This window comes from Procambarus clarkii, chromosome 82 (assembly GCF_040958095.1).
Source record: "Procambarus clarkii isolate CNS0578487 chromosome 82, FALCON_Pclarkii_2.0, whole genome shotgun sequence".
In the NCBI taxonomy this organism is placed as follows: domain Eukaryota; kingdom Metazoa; phylum Arthropoda; class Malacostraca; order Decapoda; family Cambaridae; genus Procambarus; species Procambarus clarkii.
This window is the reverse complement of record NC_091231.1, coordinates 2,683,498-2,710,905: the sequence shown is the minus strand read 5'-3', so window position 1 is coordinate 2,710,905 and position 27,408 is coordinate 2,683,498. Positions and strand designations below refer to the sequence as shown.

Here is a 27,408-nt window from a genome sequence, read left to right as displayed (position 1 = left end):
AAGCAGCAAGTGTAGCCTTCACACTGACTTAGAAAACTTCACTCTTCCATTACTCGAAAAAATCCTGCATCCTAACCATGCAAAGCTTGATGTTAATTTGGACTTAAATTTCATTTATTTGCCCCTGGATAAGGTGGACAAACAAAAATATGCTATAAACCAGAAAAGCTTCAAAATTTTCAAGAAAGATGCCATAAAATTTGTCTTGCATTTCTAGTATGTAATGCTGAAAGTTTCAAAAAGTTAAAAAATATTGTTTAAAAAAGGTTAAAACACTTGTTGCTAATCATTTGAAACACCTATGTCAGTGATAAAATGAGTCTCGGCGTGTCACGGTACTCTAGGAAGAGATTCGGCCTGCTCCATCATCACCTAATCTACTATACCATGTATATATATTAAAGAACTGTAGCCACCAGAGCAACAACTACTTTCCAGACGTCTAGACAGTACCACCAGTCTCCCCCCTACACCACGGCCCGTCACTCCCCCCTCACCTGGTTGCCGGGAGCTCACGCCATCGGCCGAAACAAGCAGTTAACGTGAACCGATTCATAGCTATGTACGATTCCAGCACCACCTGGACGACCAATGTTCCATATATATATATAGGGCTACCTAGCCCACCACGATTCAGATTACTCCTGAGTGCTCTACTGAGTAGACCTGTTGACATATCTTGGTGTGGTAACAGTTATTCAGTCTGGCTCACAGTATTTCTGACCAGGGGGAGAAAGATACTGGCAGTATGGGGCGTTAAAGTTTATTGAAGATTAAATTCTGCAGAACATGTAAATATATAAAGTTCACATAAAGTAAGTAATTATATAAAGTTTATATTAAACACGGTTTATATTATAGACTTAACAAAGTTGATATTATATAAAACTTAATATTGAACATGTAAATATACAAAGTTTCAAATATAATTTAAGGAATATATAACGTTTATATTAAAATATATAAAGTAAATATAAAGTAAATCTATAAAGTAAGAATTAACAGTAACAATTCCAAGGACTAGATTTAACTTAAAAGGTACACCCGTAGTAAGTATGAGACCTTAGCCTATAGTGACATGGAAACTAATTCTGCAGAAACCTAAAGGTTAACTGGTACTAGAATTAAGGCCGAGTGCAAATGTGTAGTAATTATATAACACTAGGATATAACAGGCAGGACACAAAGAATAACTAATAAGTGAGAGACCACATAACACGTAATGTACCCGGCCAAGAGGCCGTAAAAGACCTAATGGATAAGGAGAAGGGGGTGTGACTACAAGTAGGGCTTACTAGCACCTAGACTGGGCAAAGTATTAGCTGCGGACAGCGGGACACTTGGGGACCGGCGCTGCACCCCCCTTCCCACATGCAGTGGGGAGACAATCGGGACAACTGTGCAAAGCATGACGGGGGTACAAAAGGAGCCGCTTGCAAAGGGGGGGAGGGTGGGGTTTTGCGAGGGCAGCGGCGAGGGCAGGCGGAGTGAGGCGGAGCCCTATTGTGCGCCCGTATTTATACGACCCCAAACTGCCCGCGCAACGCCGCGGGACGCGCTGCGCAATTGTTTCTTTCTCCCCCGCCAGAAACATCCCCGCTTGTGATGCAAGCAGTGACCATTTTCTGACCAGGGGGAGAAAGATACTGGCAGTATGGGGCGTTAAAGTTTATTGAAGATTAAATTCTGCAGAACATGTAAATATATAAAGTTCACATAAAGTAAGTAATTATATAAAGTTTATATTAAACACGGTTTATATTATAGACTTAACAAAGTTGATATTATATAAAACTTAATATTGAACATGTAAATATACAAAGTTTCAAATATAATTTAAGGAATATATAACGTTTATATTAAAATATATAAAGTAAATATAAAGTAAATCTATAAAGTAAGAATTAACAGTAACAATTCCAAGGACTAGATTTAACTTAAAAGGTACACCCGTAGTAAGTATGAGACCTTAGCCTATAGTGACATGGAAACTAATTCTGCAGAAACCTAAAGGTTAACTGGTACTAGAATTAAGGCCGAGTGCAAATGTGTAGTAATTATATAACACTAGGATATAACAGGCAGGACACAAAGAATAACTAATAAGTGAGAGACCACATAACACGTAATGTACCCGGCCAAGAGGCCGTAAAAGACCTAATGGATAAGGAGAAGGGGGTGTGACTACAAGTAGGGCTCAACAGGGAACACCCGAGGGAAAACAGGAAGGACGCAGAAGCACGCCCTGCCGGCCAGGCACGTGACGACCCGGCAAGGCATACATGGGCCCCAAGGCGGGGCCCGCCATAGGGCCGCCCACGCCTGGCCACGTGCCGCCGCCGCCGAGAACATGCGCCCCGGGCGTAGGACCGAACCTGGCCACAATCCGTCGCCGACGGCGACACATGTCCTCGGACAAGGCGAAACCTGGCCCCCTGGGACACCCAGGGAAACCGGCGGGCCGGCGGCAGGGAGCCCCGAAGGAAAGGCGGGAAGGACGCCGAGGCACGCCCAGACACGTGGTCGATGGCGGCGAGGGAAAGGGCCCCAAGGCAGAGCACAAAGGGCGTAGGGCCCACCACGCCTGGCCACACGGCGACGCCGGCAAGGGCACGCCTGGCCGCCGACGGGGGGCCCCGGGCAGGGCGCGCGCCTAGGCACGCCGCGCTGCGGGGCCCCTTGGACACGGACGGGCACGGCTGGACGGGGCCCCACATGAGAGGAGACCAAACGCAGGCCACTAGGGACGCGGCCCGGGGCACGCCGACCCTAAGCCAGCCACGCGACCAGCACGGCACGGGGGCGCCCGGCGCAGGCCCAAGGAGGGCGCCCCAGCTCTCCGGGAGCAACAGCAGAGAGCCCAAAGGACTAACTAAGGCGGCACACACGTACCGCGAGGGGATGGCGCTAGGCACACGCCGCACTGGGGGAGGACCTGACTAGAATTGAACAGAAAACCTCACCTTGGGTTTAAAAGTGTAGGGCAGGAGGGCCCTGCCGGAACAGTCTGGGGTGTCGAGGGCCCCAGGATGTCCGTGAGAGAGAGGTCAGGTACCGAGGCAGCTGGCGTGTTGTCCATCTCGTGCAAAGTCGGGCGGCCGGGGAGTGGTTGCGAGGGCAGCGGCGAGGGCAGGCGGAGTGAGGCGGAGCCCTATTGTGCGCCCGTATTTATACGACCCCAAACTGCCCGCGCAACGCCGCGGGACGCGCTGCGCAATTGTTTCTTTCTCCCCCGCCAGAAACATCCCCGCTTGTGATGCAAGCAGTGACCATTTCTAGCACCATATTTTAGTTGCACTTTAACTTAACGTAAATTTGATTGTTCATCTTGTGTGTTTTGCACACTTTGAATTAGAGCCAAGCCTGGATATTATTTTATGTTTAATTTGTTTAACGTTAGTTTTCTATCAAAGTAAAGTATTTTTACATGTTTTTTCCCTCTGTCTTGTCCTACAGTTACCTCACCGTGAAGACAAATTGCTGTCTTAACTTTTTTTCATTTGCTTTATTTTTTATTTATGTGACTGGCATTCCATCTGCCTAGAGAGACTGCACTAACACCTATTTTTCTCGTCATACGGCAATATACAAGAATGAGGTTGTGGATACAGAAGAAGATCTTGACAATCTTCAACTGTGAAGACGTGGAAGGACTCCACACCCATTATGCTTTATGTCCTGGTTGGGGGGTAGAAATAACCTAAGCTACTTTATCCCTTTGAGATGTATTTTCTTGTCTCAATAAATGTATTTGAACTTCAACTATGCTTCATGAAGCAAATAAATATGAAGCGTTTCTGCCCGAAACGCTGCGCGTACTAGTGACTTTACAAGATTGTAATTACTATGCTATGTATCCTCACAATCCTAATGTACCTTCTTGTATATATATAAATAAATAAATATTGCTGTTATCCTATTATCATATTTATTATTATACACGGAGTGATAATATTAATGCAACCATTACATCAAGTGTAAGTTTGCCATCAAGAACAAAAACATCAAGTTTGCCCGAAACGCATTGCGTAATAGTGGCTTTAGGCATTGTATGTACTAGCTCTATCTATATATCAATCCTTTAATGTAACATCACTTGTATGTATATACCTTACCTGAATAAACATCTGAATCTGAATCTGATCTGAATCAAGTAGTGTTTCTCTATGTAATAAAATATATTACTCTGAAAACCGAATCAGTCGCTAAAGAAAATATTGAGCTATCAAATGTTATATTTATTCATATTAAAAATATTTGTTCATATTGGGCTACTTTAATTTCAAATTCGCTACTTATAGACCGTCAGTTCGCTACTTTCATCAATTCGGGTCTGGCAACGCTGCCTGGCGGGTGGCGATTGCGTCAACAGTTGTCTGTGACTGACGGGTCTGTCATTGCTTGAAGATCTGTCCCACATGGTCCGTTTTTTGCTTACATAACTCTACAGAACGTTCGTTATTGTTTAAGGAACTTTCCTGCTGGTCTGTGGCAATCGTGTCCATCATTGTATATATTTATATCCCGCTGGTTCGTCAGATTTGTTCAATTTATGACAGACGGGTTCGTCATTGCGTAAATTTCTGTCCAGCTGGTCTGTTACGCTCTGGTCTGTCATTGTATCAATTTCTGTCTAGCTGGCCCATGGCAGGCGGGTCTGTCATTGTATAAATTTCTGTCCAGCTGGTCTATGGCAGGCGGGTCTGTCATTGTATAAATTTCTGTCTAGCTGGTCCATGGCAGGCGGGTCTGTCATTGTATAAATTTCTGTCCAGCTGGTCCATGGTAGGCGGATCCGTCATTGTATAAATTTCTGTCCAGCTGGACCATGGCTGTCTGATCCATCATTGCGTCAAGAGGATCACAGTTGTGCCAAAGGTCCACACAGGTGCCAAGTGTGCCACATGCACCATGCCCTGACATAGTTGCGATTCCTCGACATAGCTGGTAGCAGCAGACAAGAGCAGGACTTGCTAAATCTGGTGTTCTGCATCTCTTTTGTCTTCATACGTATTTATTATGGCTTCTGGACCAGTCCTTAATACACTTTATTCAAGTAAGCCATAATTATTTTGCCAACATTATAGTTTTGTATATATTTAAAGATTGAATGACATTTGAGGTAGATAAATAAAATGTTTTTTAATCAATGATTATAATCGATTAAAATATCGACAGGTTATAGAAGGATTAGTTAGCCGGTATATGCCTCTGTTGTGTTTTTTACAAAGCAACTTGGCCGACAAAACTTAAATCAGCAGATCATAATGAATCGCCTTACATTATTTTCAATTCATTCTTTCGAGTTTGGCAAAATTTTCTGGGCTTTTTGTGTTAGGTGAAGAAAGTTGAAAATTTGGCAACTTGCCATTTAAGCATTAACTTTTTTTCCTTTATACTGTACTGTATTCATTTTACCAATTATACTGTATTTGCTATTTGTGAGTCTTTGGCAAAAACACATCTGTGCTTTGTAACTAAATCTAGAAATAGTAATGTATTAACAGCTACATAGCATGGACATTATCTTCATTACTTACCTAAAGGGGAAGATAAAATGAAGTCTGACCTAATAAGTCCTTAACTAATATAGTAGCCTCTGTTTATTTTCACAAATTAATACAAAAATACTGTATTTATCTTTTTACCTACAATATTTGCAGTGATTTGTTTTATCTTATACTGTTATGTAGTTGAAATTATACTTTGTATTAACTTTGAAAGAAACAGCAATAACTTTCTTTTATTATTTATTGCATTATTTATTTGCAGGGGTTCAAATGTTTCCTTTGCACAATGCAGTTGCATCAAGAAATTTTGTGGAAGTTCAAAGTTTAGTAGCAGATGGTCATGATATAAATGAGCAACACTACGACCGCGTCACTCCACTTCACATGGCCTGTCTCACAGGCGATGTCCAGATTACGGACTTCCTCCTTCAGAAAGGAGCATGGGTGAGAGAAGATTGTGAATTTCAGTATAACCTCAGCACAAGTATATATTTAGCAGCCAAATTAAATAATACTGTACCAGGAGTATTAGACTGGGGATCTGATAATTCGTGTTAAGCAATAAATGCTTTATAGGAGTATTCTTGTTTTGTTTTTATATTTTTAAAGAGTGCAGTTATCATCATACATTGATCTTCAAGGTATTGTGGGCTGGAACAATTGCTCTCGCTAAGGGGTTAATTTAAACTAGTTAGCAGCATGTTAAATGCTTTCATTAACTTAATATTAATATGTTGAACATCACTGCTGTATTAAATATTTAACTCTGTTACCAATCCTTGGGTACAGTTACACAATTTTCATAAGCTTGAGATTATGTATTTATAGTTTCAAAGTACAGTATGTAATAACAAATGCTGCATGTGTATTATTCCACCTGGAAATTTTGAAGCAAACAGTATAGACCTCTGACCAAACTATTTTAATGTTAGCATACTGGATAAGATTTGAGCATGGAGGAAGTAGTTTCTTTAATAATGCCAGATAGGATCTTCAGGGAATTTATACCATAAAAGAAATTATATCTTAAAGGAGATATCCTATTTGAAAGTTCTTTGTACTGTATATGTTAAGATAATAAATACATATATTTATGTATATTATTTTGTTATTGTCATTAAAGCTAGTATTTTTATTGAGACCAAATATACCCATTATTTCATGAACCCTTAACATGGGGTATGAGCCTCCAAGGCTAGAAAAATAATTTTATATAATGTTTAATCACAATAAAGTACAGTCATTAATTCATGTACTGTATATGCCATAAAGACTGACAACAGTGGCATTGTGACTGTTCACTTGCTATCCGACTGTTGTGCCATAGGCAAGTCAGAAAATTTAACTCATATTGTCAAATAGCTATTCAGTCCATCTCTAAATGTGTACTGTTTTGTAAAATTTGTAAGAATGGGGAGTTGTGGGCAGGATAAACATATCAATTATGAAACTAGCTCACCACATAAGTAAGTTGGTTAGCTTAGAGAATGTACTTGTGGTTGGTCTTGAAGCCATTGTTGATATAACAATAAACATTAAGTTTTGTAACTAGCTTATCAAGATTGTAACTTGCTGAGCTAAATGAATTTTGGGGTTCAGTCCCCAACTCCGTTATGGGCCTTTGTAACCTTTCCACTACTGTCCACAGGAAGCATGTAGGGTGCTTAATAAATGAACATAAAAAAACTAACCTCCAAAATGAATTTACCTGAATTTATATAAGGGTCACTCACTAATGGTTTCAACAGGAACCTTTGACAACATATCAAAGGTTTCATTATGTTACTGTTCAGCTCAGAGACTTGGTTCATTATATAGTTCAAGTAGCATTACTTTCAAATGAAGCAGATATACAGTATTTATTGAACTAGAGCTTCTTCGAGCTTCTAGTGAAGAGTTGGAGTCACTTGGTAAGCCAGGTGCAGGTGATATGGTTATGGGTACTAAAGATATTGAATGATCTACCTGTTGAAGATTCCGAGGATTAGTATCCCCTTGGTTTGGTCTCTGACCAGTTACTAAGGAATTAACCTCTTGGGCTGAGCCTGAGAAGCATCAGACAGACATGCTAGCAAAACCATTTAAAACATTATTTTTCTAAAGGTTTTTCAGCCTTGGGCTAGTTGGAAAAAAGACAAATACAGTACCAGGTGAATGGCTGTACTTTTACAGCACTGCATTTATATTATACTTTTATGTGCATTATAATATGATAGAGTACTATATCACAATCATTTTAGTTAATAATTCTTTACATTAATGTATTTCATAATAAAATATATCTACTGTAATATCATAGTCATAATTATTTAGTGCAGTTAATAATAATATGTTTTCTTTAGCTTGCAGTAAGTGCATTAACCAGTTCAGCCTGAAATCATTGAAGGTATTGTCAGAATAATTTATGATTATTGACCGTGATTTACTCAAATATTTTTCTATATTTGTACCTATAATTTTTTATTCACATGCATAGTACAGTAGCTCATTCATTTAAATAGTTGAATATTTTGAAAAATGTCATACTGCATAGTATTAATGATTTGTCATTATAAGGAAAAATGCTCAGATTACTGTACAGTATTGTTTATGGAATAAGTTCATAAACCCTCATCCTCTACTCGCCCTTTTCCTTACATCCCATTCTCTCCCTTACATCCCATTCTCTCCCTTACATCCCATTCTCTCCCTTAAATCCCATTCTCTCCCTTACACCCCTCTTCCCCTACATGCTCTATGTCATCCTTTATTATATTAAAAAAAACTTTATTTTCTGTTTTTTTATTAGTTACAGTTTTATATTGAAGACACTTCCATAAATAAAGTCACAAAAGTTCTTAATATTGCAGTGTATCTACGGGACAGTATTGTCCACAGGCAGCTCTGCATGCACTGCAGGCTCCTCATTTGTACTTTTCTGTGTCTGGCTAAGGAAAGACACACATTTAATCAAGGGTAATTCCTTAATGTAAAATTAAGGTTGAAGGTATTCTAATTTAGAACAGAATATGTATTATATGGTAAGTATGTCTTGATATCAGTGATAAAAATGACAAAGATGGAGAATTGGATATTTATTGCAATTTGTACCTGTGAGGGGGATCAAATGGTACTGAATTATAATACTGTACAAAGATACAGTAACTATTCACCAGACAGCAAATTGGTTACTTCAGGTGCATGCAATCTTAAGATCACCACCACCCCCTGAACCATCAACAAGAAGAAGTCATTGGAACAATTAAAGCATTGTACAGTTCTGATGCAACATGTTAGTTTAGTTTAGTTTATTTATTATGCACCCCATACCCATCTTGTGGGCGGTAGTGGAAAGGGTTACAAAGGCACATAATGGGCTCAGGGACTGAACCCCACAATTGAGCGTGGTGACGGAGGAAAGACGGACAATGGATTTTAAAGTGGAAAGTACGAAGGAAGGCAGGAGGGGCAAGCAGGCGATGGGTTACAATAACGTGGCTAAAGTATTGTGTATGGTCTGGTCAACAGGAGGGGCAAGTGGCTGAGGTGGCTCAGTGTGCAAACTTGAACAAAGGTTAGCTGGAAATTATATAAGAGAAGAATTAAAGGGATATGAACAAGGAGTAATGTCCTATTGTCTATTAGTACATTGTAGAGGATGTTTTACAGTGTAATTATTTATTTTTAGATTTGCAGTTCAGTGGGCCCACCAAAATCTAGATCATATTGTTCTACCCAATACAGATACAGTACTGTGTATAAATAATCCAAATATCCAAATGATTGCCCTTTTTAGCTATTTATCACCATATGTTGAAATGTCTCAAAACTATTGAATACAATCATTTTTCTGCATATTTTGACAATATTTAAACAATAATTTTGGTTGTTTACATAAACATTAATGTATAAATGTAATTAAAAAATATATATATATTTTTAGTTATCTTTAAGAGAAGATCTCGTCAGTAGTGCCCAGAACAGGTACAGTATTGCCAAGCCTTAAGAAATGACATCAAGCCTCTGCTCCTCTAACCTATTTCCTACTCTTTTGCTGTTATCATCCATGAATCAGCCCTTTCTGGCATTCTGTTCCTTAGGTTTCTTTATTTTCTTTCTGAAAGACCATCATCCTCTACTGAGACACTGCTGGGAAATTAGCTTTAGTGCCCTCTCGGAAATCAAGCTTTGAATGTACAGTAATGTATTATTCTGGTGGGCCCCTCCATAGCCTCCCTCATTCCAGCCTTGATCTCCTCTTTCCTGATTTACCTGATTTATCCGAGGGCCACTAACCCTAGTGGCCTCGATGAGGACAGGAAGCCAGTGGCTTGTCTAGAGTCCCCCTATTTGCCTTAATCTTTTCTAGGTATATTTTAAAACTTAACACAGTTTTGGCAGGTACGGCTTTGGCTGGTAGGCAGTTCCATGGGTTAATAACCATGTGAGTGAAAAAGCATCTCCTGTTCTTAGTTCTACAATATGGCTTATTGAGCTTGTAACCGTTGCGCCTTGTTTGTGTTACATCTGACCTGAAGAAAATATCTAGATCAACATTCTCTAACTTGTTCAGTATTTTAAAAGTTTCACTGAGATCCTCCCCATCATGCCTGGTTTGTAGGCATGACAAAGGGGAAGTTTGAGGGAGTTTTTCTCAGTATTGGTGTTAATTAAGCAACAAATACTTTATAGGAGTATTCTATAACCTCAAAACCTCAAAAACTTTCCTGAGGGAGTTTTGGGGTTCCGTTCTGGTGACTTCTTAGTGAGGTGTGTGGTTGTCTGAGATCTCAGATAACCGAGGCTTCCATCTGGTGACAGCTGTGTGCATCACATAATGGTAGGTTATTCTCGCCAAACGATTGTTTACTTTGTTTACATTAGGGTCATTATTTTCCTTTGTGCATTCACTTGTTTTGTTGTGCCTAACCATACTGGTGGTGTTTTTCTTGGTTTTAGGTAAAATTCTAAACCATCAAGGCTCGTCGTATATAGTGAGCTGCATTTTGGTCAGGTGGGTCTGAGAGGCCTGGTGGGATTCCACAAGGCTTGGGTTTACCAGTGCTTAAGCATGGAAGAATTACTGGACATTCCTTCCCAAAAACCGGTTTCATTATATTTAGTACAGTACTATGATTTTTCCATTTCAAAGTGTTAAAATGTATTCACTAGATAGGCAGTACCTGTACTGTAATGCTCAACTATATTTTTCTTTCAGGTTAATGCTCAGAGTATTGACAATAGTACGCCCCTGTGTGATGCGTGTGCTGGAGGTAATGTTGAGTGTGTGAAAATGTTACTGAATCGTGGAGCATTTGTTAATCCACCTCTTCTTCTTTCAACACCACTGCATGAAGCAGCTCTTAGAGGTATGCCATATATATAGTACAGCTCATTAATAATACTGTAGTAACAGTAAGAGATAATATTATAACAACTGTTGGTTAAGACCTAATGAATAGTATATTTTCTCCTATTTGCCAAGCATAATGTAATGGTGCACATACATCTAGTTAAAAGGACTTCAGTGCCCTCACACTATTTTAGTCACTCCTTATATCACAACAACTCTTAAAAATAATTTTATTCTACAAAATTATATAAATCTTGTAAGCATTACTCGGTATATTAAATATTATGTACTGATTTCCCTCTCCAATTTGAGATAAATTCACATATTGGAGTAAAAAAGTTTGGTTTGAGGCAATAGCAGAGAACTTATTGGTTGGGGGACCCATCATGAGGTCATGCTGCCAATCCTCTGGGACAGGTGGATCTTAAGGAAGGGGAGGGGGTTGGGAGAGGTGGATTCTCGGGTAGGGAAAGAGGTTGGGAGTAGTGGATCCTCAAGAAGGGGAGGGAGTTGGGAGAGGTGGGTCCTTGGGAAGGGGAGGAGGGAGTTTGGGAGAAATGGCAAGAGGTCCAGGAACCAGGGCTGAACCGACGACATAGGAGCAAACTGAAGAATGCGGCCCATAAGAGTTTTCGACTTGGTCAACATGGGAAGCAGCAACTGGACCTAAGGAAAAAAGGTAAACGTAAGACTACTGGCCCCAGTCCAGCTGAAAAGCATCCACTGTGAACACCTTGCAGTTGAGAAATGGCACCACATACATCAGAAGCTGCCAGTTGTATGCAGAGGAAAATAGGTCCACCTGTGGATGGTTGAATGTCTCATAAAGCCAAAATATGGATGCTGAATTCTACATACAGTATATGATTTGGGGATTTCTCTTTACCCTATGAAACATCATACACATAGCTAATCACAGTGATCTGTACTTGTCCCACAGAATGATACTTAAACCTCTTTTAGTATTCCAATACTTAACACTGTATAACACTTAGGTAACATCATGTTGAGTTAGGTAACATAGAGGACATCAACCTAACAGTGCAATCTTTTCTTCAAAAAACTCTTAGCCTTTATAATACCCACTGTCCTATGCTTACAAAACAAGTCACAACCAAAAGGCTTAACAATCCCTGGCTTACAAAGGGAATACTTAAATCTATTAATAAAAAACATGACCTTGAGAAGAAGTATAGGTTAGGAATTGTCTCCAAAGAATTCTCAAAGAATTACTCATTATTGCTATCTAAGATAATTAGACGAGCCAAAACTAAATACTACGAAGATAAATTTACCCAAATAAAGAGCAACATTAAACAAACTTGGAGCACAATTTCACAAATATTGGGATCAAAGAAGTCTTTAAATAACAAACCGACTCTCCTGTCTAATAACGATGGTCAGCTTTCAGCCTCTGATTCTGCTATTGAGTTTAATAGGTTCTTCTCTTCCATTGGTTCATCCCTTGCAAATGATATTCCATCTTCCAGTACTGACATTAAGGACTATCTTACAGGTAACTATCCACAGTCTCTGTACCTAAAGCCTATTAATTCCACTGACGTCAATGAGATAATCCTTTCCCTTAAAACCAAGTCTAGTGCCCTTGAGGAGATACCAACTTTAATTTACAAAAAAGCCTCCAAATCTTTAGCCCCTGCTATTGCTTTGCTCTTCAACAAGTCACTTGAACTCCAAACCTTTCCAGATATTCTAAAAAAAGCGAGAGTAACGCCTGTCCACAAATGTGGTGATCTCACAGATGTTAACAACTACAGACCTATATCAATCCTGCCAAACTTGTCAAAAATTTTTGAAAAACTAATCTATAAGCAGCTTTACTCATATCTAGCCAAACTCAATATACTTAGCCCTTGCCAATATGGCTTCAGACCCAAAAAAAGCACTAACGATGCACTTATTAGTATGCTTAACTCGATTCATACAGCTCTTGATAAAAATAAGTTCCCTGTTGGGTTATTTGTGGACCTGCGTAAAGCTTTTGATACTGTCAACCACCAAAACCTTCTTCTTAAATTACATCATTATGGAGTCAGAGGACACTCCCTACAATACCTCAAATCCTACCTTACTGACAGGCTCCAATATGTTTCTGTGAATAATACAATTTCTCCCACCCTACCCATCAACATTGGTGTTCCTCAGGGCAGCATACTTGGCCCTCTCCTCTTTCTCATCTACATTAATGACCTTCCAAATGCCTCCCAACACCTCAAACCAATTCTATTTGCTGACGACACAACCTTCATTTACTCCAGTCCTGATCCCCTTGCTCTAAATGTCACAGTAAATACTGAGCTTAATAAAGTCCATCTTTGGCTAACTGCCAACAAACTCACCCTTAACATTGACAAAACTTTCTATATTCTGTTTGGCAATAAATCCTCTAATCAAATAAATCTCAAAATAAACAATACCCAAATTTGTAACAAATTAGATGGCAAATTCCTTGGCATTCTCATTGACCACAAGCTGAATTTCCAGGGACACACTCTTAATATATCAAAAAAAGTTTCAAAAACTGTGGGCGTTCTTTCTAAGATCAGATATTATGTACCACGCCCTGTCCTGGTGAATCTCTATTACTCCCTTATCTATCCATATCTCAACTATGGTATTTGTGCTTGGGGCTCTACTACCCAAAATCACTTACGTCCTCTAATTACTCAACACAAAGCTGCTATTAGGACAATATCCAACTCTGGCCCCAGACATCACTCGGTTCCCCTACTCAAATCTCTGAATATGTTAGACATTAAGTCTCTGCACATTCTCTCATGTGTATTATACATATATAAAACGCTAAACTATAATGCCAATCCTGATCTCAAAAGCTTCATAGAAGGTTGTAACAGAACCCATGAGCACCACACCAGAAATACAGTTTTGATATTCCTAGAGTACGACTTAATCAAACTAGAAATGCTCTACAAATCAAGGGGCCCAGAATGTGGAATGACCTTCCCGACCATGTTAAAGACTGTACCTCTCTCAACCAGTTTAAGTTAAAAACGAAGCTATACCTAATAAATTCCCTGTAACCTACCTTACCCTTCTATTGTCAACCAATGTCTGTTTTTCTTTAAAGAGCGCTGTTTGTCGACATATTTGTATTTGTGCTGCTTTTTCATCTATGTTTTCATTTCTTGTTTTCATCTACTCATTATGCTCAATTAGTATTAAGCTTGTCATTTAAGTTTATCATGCCCGAAACGCTTTGCGTAATAGTGGCCTTAGGCATTGTATGTACTAGCTCTACCTATAAGTCAACCAATCTTTGTAAAAATTTATTGTATGTATGTACCTTACCTAAATAAAATATTATTATTATTATTATTATTATTACTGTATATGTATATACCCTATCTTAACACTGCATTTATATGCCACACTTCACTAAACGACTTCCTTTCACTGCTGCAATTTCAAAGGATTTACAGGAGTTCCAATGGGGAAACTTGGGATGTCAATTTGCATACAGAATCATATAATCTACGCACATGAAATAATCACTTAAAAATGCATGCTTAGTGACTCATGAGATGTCATCACTCAAGCTGTTCGCACCAGCCTTGAGTTCAGAGTCTCTCAAGCCTTACAGATTTCATACCTATTGCAGCCATTTGCAATTGAATTGAACTGGGCTACCACATGGGTTACTTCAAATGTGAGACAATTGTTACATAAATTCACACCAGCACACACACACACTCGCTCCTCAATCATACCCTCTATCAGTGTGATCGCAGGTGGCTTCAAACACTGCAATAGTCTCATCTTGACTGCTAGCAGTCTTAGTACCACAACACAGGAGGAAATTACTGGAAAATGATGATGCTGCAGCTTCCCTGAACCTCTATAATTTATTTTTATGTTATTTATTTATATATACAAGAAGGTACATGCTGCTTACCTTGTTGTAAGCCTGAATCACATGTGTACAGGATCACTCTTAAGTATTTCTCCTTTTATCATAAGTGAAATCGATGTTTTGACACATACATGGATACATGGAGTGTTTGACTTCTCTCATACATTATACCTCTCCTCGTCACTTCTGCCTGTGCCAGAATATTTCTAACTTTACTTCTTATTTGTCTCATGGTTAAAACACATTCAATGTCAACTTGTGATCTTGATGTGGTGTGTTTGGCCAGTTCATCCACCACCTCGTTGAGCACTATTCCAACACGAGATGGAATCCATCTGAATTTCACTTTGTGACTTGTCAGCTGGTTGGTTGGCTTGGTTGCATAAGTAGCATCATATTGTTACATTGTTTATAATGTTGAAATGATGTTTATATTTTGTGTTACATTAGTAGAGGTGAATTTTATAATTACTTTACCTTGTTTCAGGGTACACCGACATCGTTACTGTCCTCATTCTTGCTGGAGCAAAACTGAATGTTAATGATCTTCATTATGGAACACCACTACATGCTGCATGTTCCATGCAGTTTCCATCCTTGACATGCATCAGTTTCCTCCTTAAATCTGGTAAGGTCATGAAGCAGTCTTCTTCATCCTGTACTGCTGTAGTGGGTTTATTGCTTTCAGCATGATGTGAAAGCAGAACAGTATTTTAAGAGCTTTCAAACGTCTATTGGTAGCAAGACGTAAACTGCATGTGATTTCCTGTTTGATTTCTCTCTTCACAACAGTTTCTAACTTCCAGGTACAAAAGCATCAGGTGAAAGGAAGCATTGCCCAGCATTGCCCATTGCCCAGCTGAGTGACGAATGCTTTTGTCCCCTCAATGGGAATTAAACCTGGGCCTTTTCTGCAGTGACCCAACTAAACTGAGTGCTGCACCACAGGATTAATACTGTATCAAGCATATCAGTATGGAAGATGTCATGATTCAAAGAAGCTCAGTGCCAACATAGCCCGGGATACTGAGCTGAGAGAAAGAAAACATAGACATGATCATTAACCCCCCCTAAAATGTGGCTATCAGTTTACCTGAATTAACCTTATGGCTACTGTCTCTCTAGTAGCCTCGACGAGGCCAGGAAGCTGGCGGGTTGTCAAAATTAACCCCGTTTTTCCTGGTGATTTTATCAAGTTAGATTTTGAAATTCAGCAGTGTTTTGGCATTTATGGGTTCGGTACGTAGGCGGTTTCATGGGTTTATAACCCCTATGGGCTATAAACATTGTGGCTTGTTGAGCTTGAAACTGTTGCTCTTTTTCTTTCTAGGATGATAAATTTGGATCCAAAATATACAGAAAACTGGAAATAAATTTAATATCTACATTGTAACCCTTTTTTGTGCACTGAACAAATTTATTGTATGAAAGTGTGTGGCAACCTAATCCCATCTCTCAGTGTCGGACTTACTCAATGTTGATCTTGGATGTTTAGATGATCATATGTATGAATGTACATGCCTAGATGTACTCATGTAGATGTACTTGCAGAGTCGAGATAGGCTCCTAGCCCCACCTTCTGAATGTTCTTAGATTAAAATCTTTAGATTGCATTAGTCGTTGTTAATATCTGTGTACATTCTTTTTTCAGGTGCTAATGTGAATGCCATAAAGAATCACAAAACACCCCTTCACCTCATTGCCATGTTTAGCAAGAGTGACGAAGCTGCGCAGCTGTTATTAGCATATGGTGCTGATGTCTACATGAAGGATAAGTAAGCTATATTTGAAGATATATTACAGTAAATTACAATTTACAGTATTTTTAATTGAGGTAATATTTTGAATTTAGAAAATGTTTAACCATTTGTTACTTCAAAAATAAAGTTTAGCTGTCATTATACAGTACTGTATTTATGGTGTAGAGTTGTAATTTTGTATGAATTTACCTTACAGTACAGCATTGTATACAAATAAAACACTAAATAATAATTTGGTTTCAGTTCATGGTAATTGGCTTAAATTTTATCCTTCTGATCAGTTTAATCTAGGAATAATGTCCATGTATGATTGTTAAGCTTGTTGTGGTAGACTTGGGAGAATTTAAAACTTCTATAGAGTTAGGATCAAGTTCCATCAACTTACTTTAAAGTGCCTTAGGCATCCCCTTCCCATCACTTAACAAACACTGCTCATTGATGCTCACTTAATGGACATTTAGTTTTTAATATTATTTACTAAGGGAAATGCTTTACCTGCTCTATGAGCAGCCATCCTGGCACTGGTTGTGTTTATTTCACCCCACCTTTGCTTGTACTCACTCCCACACTGCATTGTAAGCACAGTTTAGCCTGCCTTATGTACTTTACCCTGGTGCAGTGCCTTCTTACTTTCACTTTAAGTATACAAAAAGAATTGCCTTGCTAACATTGTATTCATGTTACTTGAGACTTTTAGGGACCACTCCCCACGTTCTCAATTTTTTTTATTTATAATGTAATAAGAATTCTTACATTCTTGTACAGCCACTAGCACTCACAGCGTTTCGGGCAAGTCCTTAATCCTATGTTTCCTGGAAAATGACCCCACCAAATTGTTAAACAACCAGGTACCCATTTTACTGTTGGTTAAACTGAGGCTAAAGTTAAGGATTTGCGCCCAGTAAATCCTCCCTGCCAGGATACGAACCCTGGACAAAGTGCTTGTGAAACGTCAGGCGAGCATCGTACCACTACGCCATGGAGACTGTAACCTTACATTAGTTACAGCCTAACTGAATGTTTTTCTGTAGTGCATTGTTTGATTACTTTCACTCTGAACATAACAAGAAAAGCTCTTAGCGTTCAAAATATAAAAAAGTCGCTTGGTTTTTAGCACTCACAAACATGGATGCCATTCTCCATTTTCTGCTCCAAATTCTTCACAGAACATTTCTTCTTGGCTTTGCTGTTAGTAGAAGTCTTCATTGGCACATTTCCTGTATTTTGAGCTAACATGATTACAGAAAGTTTAGCACAGCATTTTTAATAAAGTACAGTGCCAAGAAATATGAGTGTAGAATAACCTCGAATATGGTGATTTGGACAGCCGGCTAGGAAAGCTAAAAATTCTCGCCATGGCGAGTCAAGGGAAGCAGATCATTGGAGAATTGAAGAGTCAGTCTATTTATATATACAATGGCACTTCCAAAATTCGAATTGCATCATTTCTGATGTTGGCATGTTTTGCCTTTTCTAGGAGGCCTCCTCAGTAAATTCCTGAGTTAAGCACTGATCCAGCCAAGCTGCGCACCGGTCTCTACGACCCAACCTTGTCTTCCTTGAGCATAGCCTGAATCTGGCTCTGTATGAGAAGAGAGGAGCTTGGAAATTCGAGATTATTATACTACCAAGAAAAATATCCCTCCAGAGATCATAAACTCATCAAAACAAGGAACAGCTTGAGAAAAAAAGATGTACATGAATGAATTATAATGTAAACAATAATTTCAATGGGGTAAATAACTCCCAATTGGTGAAGTGCATGACCATCACTAGCAATTGTCAGTGTTTTTTAACACTTAATTTTAAGGACAGTCATAATAATAATATTTATTAAAATTAGAGAGGATCTGATTACTGTACAGTGATTTCATAATAGATATTTGTGTTTTTTATACAGCTACTAATCACATTGTTCATCTCGGTAGAGGGTTGATCTTTGATCTCACATTTTTCCTGCCCCATGGAGGGGTCAAGTTGATGGGCAGAGAATATCACAAAAGAAAACATGACTAATGTGGCCCTAAGCTCGGGTCACTAGTGAGGTGCCAGCCAGAAGGGGGGGGGGGGGAAAGGAGGGGAAGGGGGTGTTTCATTGCGTGAAGCTTTTGTATTTTCCTCAACACCTTTTTGAAAGTTTTTATCTTCTGGTTTTCTCATCTGAGTATACTTATTTCTGGCTTTGTATTTTTATAATACATTTAGGAGGTTGTTGTGTCCAGTAATACTTCCAGCTTTATACATTTTTTCCTTTATAGCTTTCCAGCATTCCCTGTTATACCAGTCTTATTTTATTGTCTCTTCTGGCTTTTGTACTGTAACGGTTCTATTGTTACGTAAAGTATGGTGACAAATAAACACAGACACTGAGATACTATATATATATTTGGTCGAATATACAGAAGTACACAGGTGATACGTTGGTGTGAGTTGAGCGCACTGAGCGTTGGCACAGTATCTCGCAAGTGTCTGCTCTAGACCACACTTCAAAGTAGACTAGTTAATGTTTGCTATTCTTGCTGCTTATATGCTCGGGCAACACCTCACCGTGTTGCCCGGGCAACGCCTCACCTCATTCATCTCCAAAGGTTGACAGGAATATTAACACTATATTTGGAGCGAGTATATTATTGGGATAATCTACTCGCTACAGAACTCCCCCTCCCAGGGGATGAAAGGAAAAATACTTGATCAAGGAACTTAGCTGGTCGGTGAATTGTACGCCCTGCTCGCGTTACATAACCATCAAAGTTAACTTCCTCCTCTTCGCTGATGTCATCTAACTGGGGTCGTAGGGTGGGAGGTCGTACAGGATCGTCCATCGTCGTAGGATCGGGTTGTGGTGCGGCTGGTAACTGGGGTTGTAACATGGGAGGTCGTACAGGATCGTCCGTTGTCGTAGGTGGCGGTGCTGCTGGTAACTGTGGTCGAAAAGTGAACTGCGTAGTCGGCGGATGTGTCTCTGGCTTTAGCAGTGTCGCAGACGTTGAGACGAAGCCTGGAGCAGAGCAGAGAACTGAGTGAGGCCGGAGTCGTGGAGCTCTATGTGGGAGAGCGTGGCGGCTCGATTGAGAATTGTGAGTGTCTGAACTCGGGGAGCGAGAGCGTGGCGGCTCGATGCGGTCGTAGTCTGCTGTCTGCTCTGTGTCGAAGCTGTAGCGTCTTGGGTTGATTAGGACTGTACACGCCGAGTACTACATTGTTAACTGTGGAAATTCTAGTCTGGTACCAAAAGATGTAGGCAGTGTGTGGACAAGCTCGGTGTAGCAGGAGAGAAGAATGTGCATAATTGTTGCGTCCTTGGGTCGCTGGTGGAGCATTTAGATCCGGGGCGGATGGGCTCGGGCACCAGGACATTTAGGAGGTAATGTAGGCACGTAGTTAGGACAACGAGGTAATCACTGCTAGAGCTGAATTGTCCTGGAGGCGACGAAGAGTCGGAAACGCAAGCTGTAAGTCCTGTACTGCGCAAAGTGCTTGAGTCGGCTGAGTATCAGAATGCAGTGAACGTGTAGATGAATCTGACGAAAGAGCAGCTTTCGTGGGCGCCCCTGTAGAACAAGCAGTGCCCTGGCAGCGACGGAGAGTCGGCAGGACAGGCTGTAGATCACACATTATGTAGTTACTGATAAGGCTGCCAGATGAGTGAGTAGTGATCGTGGAGCAGCAAGCCGTAGTAGATGAAAATGCAGAGACGATCGCGATGAAAATCATAGCTGTGGCAAGGGTGTTGGCAACGTTCCATGACAGGTGGCTGCGGTCCACAGCAAGCAGCAGCAGTGGAGGTCCAGTGAGAGTCCATGTTGTATGCTGGAAACCTGGTAGATAAATCAATGACGAAGATCTAGTTTGTGACTAGGTGTTCTTTTTCACTCACTGGGTCACCAATGTAACGGTTCTATTGTTACGTAAAGTATGGTGACAAATAAACACAGACACTGAGATACTATATATATATTTGGTCGAATATACAGAAGTACACAGGTGATACGTTGGTGTGAGTTGAGCGCACTGAGCGTTGGTACAGTATCTCGCAAGTGTCTGCTCTAGACCACACTTGAAAGTAGACTAGTTAATGTTTGCTATTCTTGCTGCTTATATGCTCGGGCAACACCTCACCGTGTTGCCCGGGCAACGCCTCACCTCATTCATCTCCAAAGGTTGACAGGAATATTAACACTATATTTGGAGCGAGTATATTATTGGGATAATCTACTCGCTACAGTACATACAGCTGAGTGTCTTTTTCCATGTACAGTACTGTATCTCTCAAAATTTTGCATACATTAAATTGACATCATTTTCCTGCAGCCCATGGTCCTATTCCAATGCTCTGAAGTTCTCCTTTTTGTTCCATACTTTGACACATTCATGTATTGCTTTGGCTCTATTGTAAACAAAGAAGGCCTTCACCTACTCTGTGAGCCTGATGGCTATAACTCTTTTGTTAATTTTGTGCTTTTTTACATTTTTTTTTAACTGATCACAGTGATCTTAGTAGGTATTATAACACTAACAGCAAACATAATTGATCTTATGTTTTTAGTTAGATCTTTACTCCAGTCTGATGAGCCAACAGACACAACCTTCCATCTCAGAGTGTGTGTGTGTGTGTGTGTGTGTAACTACCTAAGTGTAATTACCTAAGTGTAGTTACAGGATGAGAGCTATGCTCGTGGTGTCCCGTCTTCCCAGCACTCTTTGTTATATAACACTTCAAAATTACTGACGGTTTTGTCCTCCACCACCTTCTCATTTAACTTGTTCCAACTGCCTACCACTCTGTTTGCAAAAGAAAACTTTCTAAATTTTTTTGATAGAGTGTGTGTGTGTGCATGACCATGTTTATAAATAAATAAATACTATACTGAATAAACAAATATTAAACTAAATCTCACCACTACAGTCTGGGACGTACTGCACGAGACATAGCTGGACCCTCTTCGGCACTGGCACATCTTCTCGTTGCAAATGAAAAGGACCCTCGACCCTTAACTCAATGTTGTCGACTTACCATACGTTCACAACTTGGTCCAAGCCGTCTTCAGTTGATTAACAAATTAGAAGCACCACCTATTTTGATTGGGTTCTTGCAGTAGTTCCTGTTAGCATGATAACTGTAAATGTTTTAAAAAGGACAGAATAAAGATTTCTGTTGAATATAAAGTGTATAGTGAAATATATATTCTAAGCATAAAGCTGTGTATGTGTACTTTGCAAGTGCTTGGCAAACTAGGCAGCTGCAAAATTTTGTTTGTGAACTATGAAACAACACAAATTTTGTTATACAGTGAAGAGGTGGGTGGGGGGTGCAAAGCTTGAATGTTTACCCAGGCCACCAAATACACCTGCACCAGTCCTGACTGAATATTGGGGAGCACCTTGAATGATTCGATTATGGTAAGTCATAAAATTCCACATTGTACATATTCCAGCATAATTTAAACTAAGAAAACATAAACCATGAGTATTATGGAATGATATTTTTTTAAGAAAGTATTTAAATGATGGTGTAGGTTTTGAAGTGTGTATATTGGACTAAATCTGAGTTGAGGGGAAAAGAGTGGCAGGCCAAGGAAAAGAGGAGCAGACCTGGTGTGTGTGTGTAAGGCAATAGTCACTAATGTTATGAAATTAGTGAAGTGTTGCTGTGGATGATTTGATGAAGTGTGATTGTCCTGTTTCTTTGAAATGCTGTCAAATCTTTATCTGCTTCTATAGTGACATTTATTCAACTTGTCGTGTTTCCAAATACTTTTAGTGTTATTGAAACTAAATTCAGTGAGGAAACTATATCAAGGTTGAATCAGAACAAACACGAGTTCAGTTTTATAAGTTTTTTGCATGTGGAAAAATAAATAAGCTTTACCAAAATGTATGTAAATGATATTTGGTGTTTCCAGAGTCAACACACAATGGTGTTTAGACTCTCATCTATAATGTAAGATGAGGAAAACTACATATGGTGGCCAGGAACACACAGCAGCAATATTTAAGTTTGTAATGTTACAGAGTGTGGACCTTTGGTTGTAAAGCTATTGAAGAACATGGAAATATACCAACAGTCAAAGTCACAACACACTTCCCTGGCATCTGTTAGGCACTGTCTTGCTAAAGGATGGGAATTAAAGACATAAATAGAACCAAGTACAGTAGTACTTGGTACTACTGTACCAAGACAGCAGTACTTGGTAGTAAATGGTGCAAAAGTGCAGCAGAGAGGCTGCACTGTCACACACATTAAGACATTAGGATGAGTACCATATATTGCATCTTTTAATACTCAGAAAATCCTTGCACTCCTCCTCATCCCTTAACATTCTAGAGTAATGTAATCCCTGTAAAGGAAAGAAGTATAGCCATTATGTAAAATGGCACACAGACTATAAAATCCCCTATGTTATTCCAGAATACTGACTTAATGCCTTTATACAGACTGAATCCATTTATAAAAAAATGCTTAAGCCTTCAAGTACAGTATAGTGTATGCACAATCACTCGCCTAACACACGTTAACTTTTCATTTTGTAGTGTCCCAAAGTCACAAACACACTGAGTGTGCTTGACTCAAAGGGCAAGGTCATCAAGCACATCCTACAGTTATTAGATTGCTTCCAGTTGTGAAGACATTGTCCGTGATGCTTATAAAGTTGCTCTTTTCCTGAGATGTGGGACACAGCCAAAGCACTACTAATTTCATGCAACTAATGGGGAAATATGACTCTCCACAGACTCACCACTTGGGTATAACCTAGTCCTAGTCTCTCAAGTGTCTGCTAAGTCATTTCTGCATCCTACCGAGTCATGAGGAATTAGTGTGTCCACAAAGTATCTTAGACCAAATGAATCTCTTACATTTTTCCTAGGGCAAGTGCTCTATATTTATTTATTTATTTATTTATTTATTTATTTATTTATATGAATTATTTATTTATTTATATTAGCCTGCCTAGGCTTGCTGTCTTGCTCATTGCCTCAAACCTCTGATTTAAAGCAATGAGTACTTACCAGATGTTGACACACATATACCTGTCATTGGGATGCCTAGGAGGAGTCTTCAGACCCTGAAATATGAAACCTGATTAGCCAGCAATCATTTTCAAATATAGTTACTGCCAGTTACTGTTCACACTGCAGTTACTCATGGCAAATGCTACATTCCAGCGGGCACCATTGGTTAAAAGCAACCGAACGTTACATAGTAAACATTATGTAACATTGGTCGCTTTCAACTAACGGTGCCCACTGGGATGTGTGTGTCATGGCAATGTAAATATTTTGATGATCTATAATATACAGTATAGGGTATATTATTTATGACATTTCTACAGCCATTATTTTATGCTTATTAGAGTTCTGATGCCAAGATTTTAAAGAAATTATCAAACAAAATTAAGTAGGTACAGTACTGTACTTTCATTATAGTATACATATACAGTATGTAATAGCTTTTGGTAGAAGATAAAAGTAAATTCCCAGGTGTACAACTGCTCCTTAGATTGTAGAAATTTGAGATTTCCATTTACAATAAAGCAGGTGCCACAATAATATCTTACTTTAGTAGACTGAATAAACACTTGTATTATTGTATCAATAGTATTTATTCTGTTAGCCTCTAAAATGCCACATAAATCTTTATCTTTAAATACAGGAAAAAGCTGTATAAATCACAAACTATCAGTAAAATTTTCACAAGGTTTTGTTTCTGGAATTTCTGGTGTAAGTAATAACAAAACGAAGCATATTTGAAATATCAAATTATATACCATTTCCTCATGTTTAAATTTTAATTACTGGGTAGACTCTCACAATTTGTTTTTGGGAAGGGACCTCAGTGGTTTCCTGAGTTTTTGAGCTTTATATCTGGTACCACCAAGCCTTAGTTTAACACGCCAGGCCTGCGAGATTAATAATCTGTTGCCTACCAGGAGCCAGGACCAGAATCTGAACCAGATTCAGGTACAAACAAAACAAGGTACTGTATGAGCTCGGTTATAGAAAGCACTCTAAACCAAATATTTGGGTTATCTGACCAAAATCGGCTTCAGATAATTTTCTACAAAACTTCGCCGTATCCGGACAGAAGTTCAGGTGACCAGAGACTACAGTGTCACAAGAAAAGAGACTACAACAAAGCAGCAATTTTTTTTTTTTTTTAATTATATTTTTTATTTATAGTGTGTGTGGAAATAAAAATTATGGTGGTTGTGATACAAAAAATTAAAAATACGGTAATTTTTGGACTTCTGGTAGAATTCTGCTTATCTGAATGTCTGGCCTATCCAGTAGGGGGTCCTTCCCATACAATTTGGATAAGTGAGCTTAGCTAGTAGTACAGTTGGGTTTGTTCTTGACTCACAATCAAGAATTCTGGGTTCGAATCCCGAGTGAGACAGAAATAGTTGGGCGCTTTTCCTATCGCCTAATGCACCTGTTTACCTAGAAGTAAATAGGTACCCAGGAGCTAGTCAGCTTGTTGTTGGGTTGCATCCTGTGGGAGAATCAGTAATTTGACCCTTGGTGGGGGGGGGGGGAACCTCAATATAAGCCTAACATGTACTGTATATATAAAGTGGCTGTCTGATCCCTGACAATGAAGTATTAAACCTGTGACTGCTTTAAGGAAATTAAGCACACTTGGTAAACAATCAATCATTACTGCAAGGTACAGTATATACTCTGACCCTCTAGTTTAGTTCATTTATTATGCACCCAATACCCATCATGAGCTGACTGATGTGTCTAACTGCCATCAGAGTGCAGCCCACATCACCGAAGGTTTCACCTGGTTCTTTTCCCCTCACTCTTTTGCCTTGTGTCATCAAGCCCAGCACATGTAGTCTCTGCTGAACCTGCTTCTCTTTTTTGTTCCACTAAGTACTGTACGGCCATAAGATTAACTCGTGGGTGCTTATTGGAGCAAAGATCTGCTTGAAGTGCTATGCGTGCTAGTGGCTTTACAAGAATGTAAAAACATCAATGCTCATAAACCCAATGTACCTTCTTGTATATAAATATATAAATAAATAAATAAAGATATGTATCTTAATGTCAGAACTGCATTGCCTCACTAATAGTGGCACCTCTCATAGAATATTCTAATTTTCAGTGTCATTGAAAATTTAGCTTTTTAAGTGTTTAAAATTATCAAAATTTACCAAAGGGTGACCATCGCTAATGATCTTAATAGGGACAGAAAGCCAGCATCTTGTTAGAAAGTCCCCTCAATTATTCCTAATAATTTTTGCAGTATTGTGAGTATTGTCTATATATATAGAGCATAAATGCCAAGACATTTATAGTGTGTTAGTGGCTTTGCAAGAATGTACTACTTATCTGGGGGCTATTAACACCAGTGGCCTTAATGAGGACAGGAAACCAGCAGCTTGTCAAAGGTTCCCCCCATTTGTCTTGATCATTTCCAGTTTTATTTTTTTAAATGGAATAGTTTTGGCATTTACAGCTTCAGCGGGTAGGCAGTTCCATGGTTTACAACCCTGTGGATGAAAAAGCATCTATTTTCAGTCCTACATTGTGGCTTATTGAGTTTGAAACCGTTTCTCCTTGTTTGTGTGACATTTGACCTTTTGAAGAAATTGTCCGGATCAACATCCTCCAAATTGTTCAGTACAGTATTTTAAAAGTTTCGATGAGATCCGCCCTGTCATGCCTGTTTAGCCACGTGACCCTCAACCGTTCCTGGTGTGAGAGTCGACTTAGTTTTGAAATGATTTTTAAACTTTCTCTATAGGAGCTGTCTTTCTGGTAACTTGCTTAGCTAAATGAATTGTGGGGTTCAGTCCCTGAGCCCATTATGTGCCTCTGTAACCCTTTCCACTACCGCCCACAACATGGGTATGGGGTGCATAATAAATGAACTAAACTAAAAACTAACTGGTGATCAAGTCTTACTTAGATACAATAATCCAAGTGGGGACTCACCAGAGATTTATATAATTGAATCACCACCACCACCTTTTCCTTAAAGTCAAAGAGTTAGTTTAGTTCATTTATTATGCACCCCATACCCATCTTGTGGGCGGTAGTGGAAAGGGTTACAGAGGCACATAATGGGCTCAGGGACTGAACCCCACAATTCATTTAGCTAAGCAAGTTACAATCTTGATGAGCTAGTTACAAAATTCAATATAAGTCGTCACATCAACAATGGGTTCGAGATCGACCTCAAGTATAGGTTCTAAATTAAGCAACTGACATATGTGGAGAGCTAGTGTCAAAATTTATATGTTTGTCCTGCACACCGCCCCCCATCCAGTGGGCAGCGGTGGATAGGTTACAATCGGTCCGTCTAATTACCACAAGCTTCAGAAAGCTTCCTGGCAATACGTTAGTAATGAATAAATATGATATATTTACTCATTATAATGTTGGTGCTGAATGTAAAACACGAAAAAACAATTTTAATCTGAAAAAGTATCTTTTTATAAAGAAATTAGACGAAAATAAAAAGCTGGTGACGCCAAATCAAGTCGACGATCCAAGCTTCGGTTAGGTTAGGTTAGGTTTGGTTTAGTTAGGTTAGGTCAGCCTAACTTAACATATCATATTTATTCATTACTAACGTATTGCCAGGAAGCTTTCTGAAGCTTGTGTAGCCTGTGGTCGCTTGTGGTAATTAGACGGACCCCGTGTTACGTGTTATTTCCATGTTCAAACATGACTGACAATGTGCACAAATAAAATTTAGCCCAATTTACTTACTATGTCAAGGGCATTTTGCGTAGTAACAGTGGCTATGGGGCATGTGCGTGAGCCTGAGCCGCGTCATGTGCCCAACTGGAGGAAAGTGAACACATGAAGGTGAGCTGTGGTCCAATATGACAGTCATGTAAGCTTTAGTAAGAGTATAAGCTGTATGATGAGTGGTGACGGAGGTGAGTGTTGGGGGCCGCC

The 27,408-nt window shown here is 39.4% G+C and overlaps 1 protein-coding gene and 2 long non-coding RNA genes across 5 annotated transcripts; 1 reads left to right on the top strand and 2 right to left on the bottom strand.

Annotated features, from left to right (window-relative positions):
* The first annotated feature begins 4,331 nt into the window (after nt 1-4,331).
* On the top strand, nt 4,332-24,082 carry LOC123764275 (ankyrin repeat and SOCS box protein 13). 3 transcript variants are annotated; one of them, XM_045751841.2, is made up of 6 exons: nt 4,332-5,056; nt 5,773-5,954; nt 10,708-10,858; nt 15,222-15,362; nt 16,386-16,509; nt 21,401-24,082. In XM_045751841.2, the coding sequence occupies exons 1-6, from the start codon at nt 5,020-5,022 to the stop codon at nt 21,591-21,593; spliced, it is 828 nt and encodes a 275-aa protein (XP_045607797.1). In that variant the 5' UTR covers nt 4,332-5,019; the 3' UTR covers nt 21,594-24,082. The 3 variants fall into 3 exon arrangements, with proteins under 3 accessions (XP_045607797.1, XP_069171914.1, XP_069171915.1); XM_069315813.1 differs by having other exon boundaries at nt 4,334-4,421; XM_069315814.1 differs by having other exon boundaries at nt 4,338-4,389.
* LOC123764276 (uncharacterized) lies at nt 18,861-21,529 on the bottom strand. The gene is made up of 2 exons (XR_011225249.1): nt 21,393-21,529; nt 18,861-20,312 (listed from the first exon to the last, which is right to left on the bottom strand). It is a non-coding gene; the product is annotated as an uncharacterized lncRNA (long non-coding RNA).
* LOC138358223 (uncharacterized) lies at nt 22,949-27,408 on the bottom strand. The gene is made up of 2 exons (XR_011225248.1): nt 27,217-27,408; nt 22,949-25,991 (listed from the first exon to the last, which is right to left on the bottom strand). It is a non-coding gene; the product is annotated as an uncharacterized lncRNA (long non-coding RNA).

Bases quoted from the DNA above. Each gene is read 5' to 3' on its own strand.
- LOC123764275 (XM_045751841.2), top strand. From the start codon at position 5,020: ATGGCTTCTGGACCAGTCCTTAATACACTTTATTCAA. The intron at 5,057-5,772 runs GTAAGCCATAAT...ATTTATTTGCAG, and splicing joins CCTTAATACACTTTATTCAA to GGGTTCAAATGTTTCCTTTG. The intron at 15,363-16,385 runs GTAAGGTCATGA...TTCTTTTTTCAG, and splicing joins CAGTTTCCTCCTTAAATCTG to GTGCTAATGTGAATGCCATA.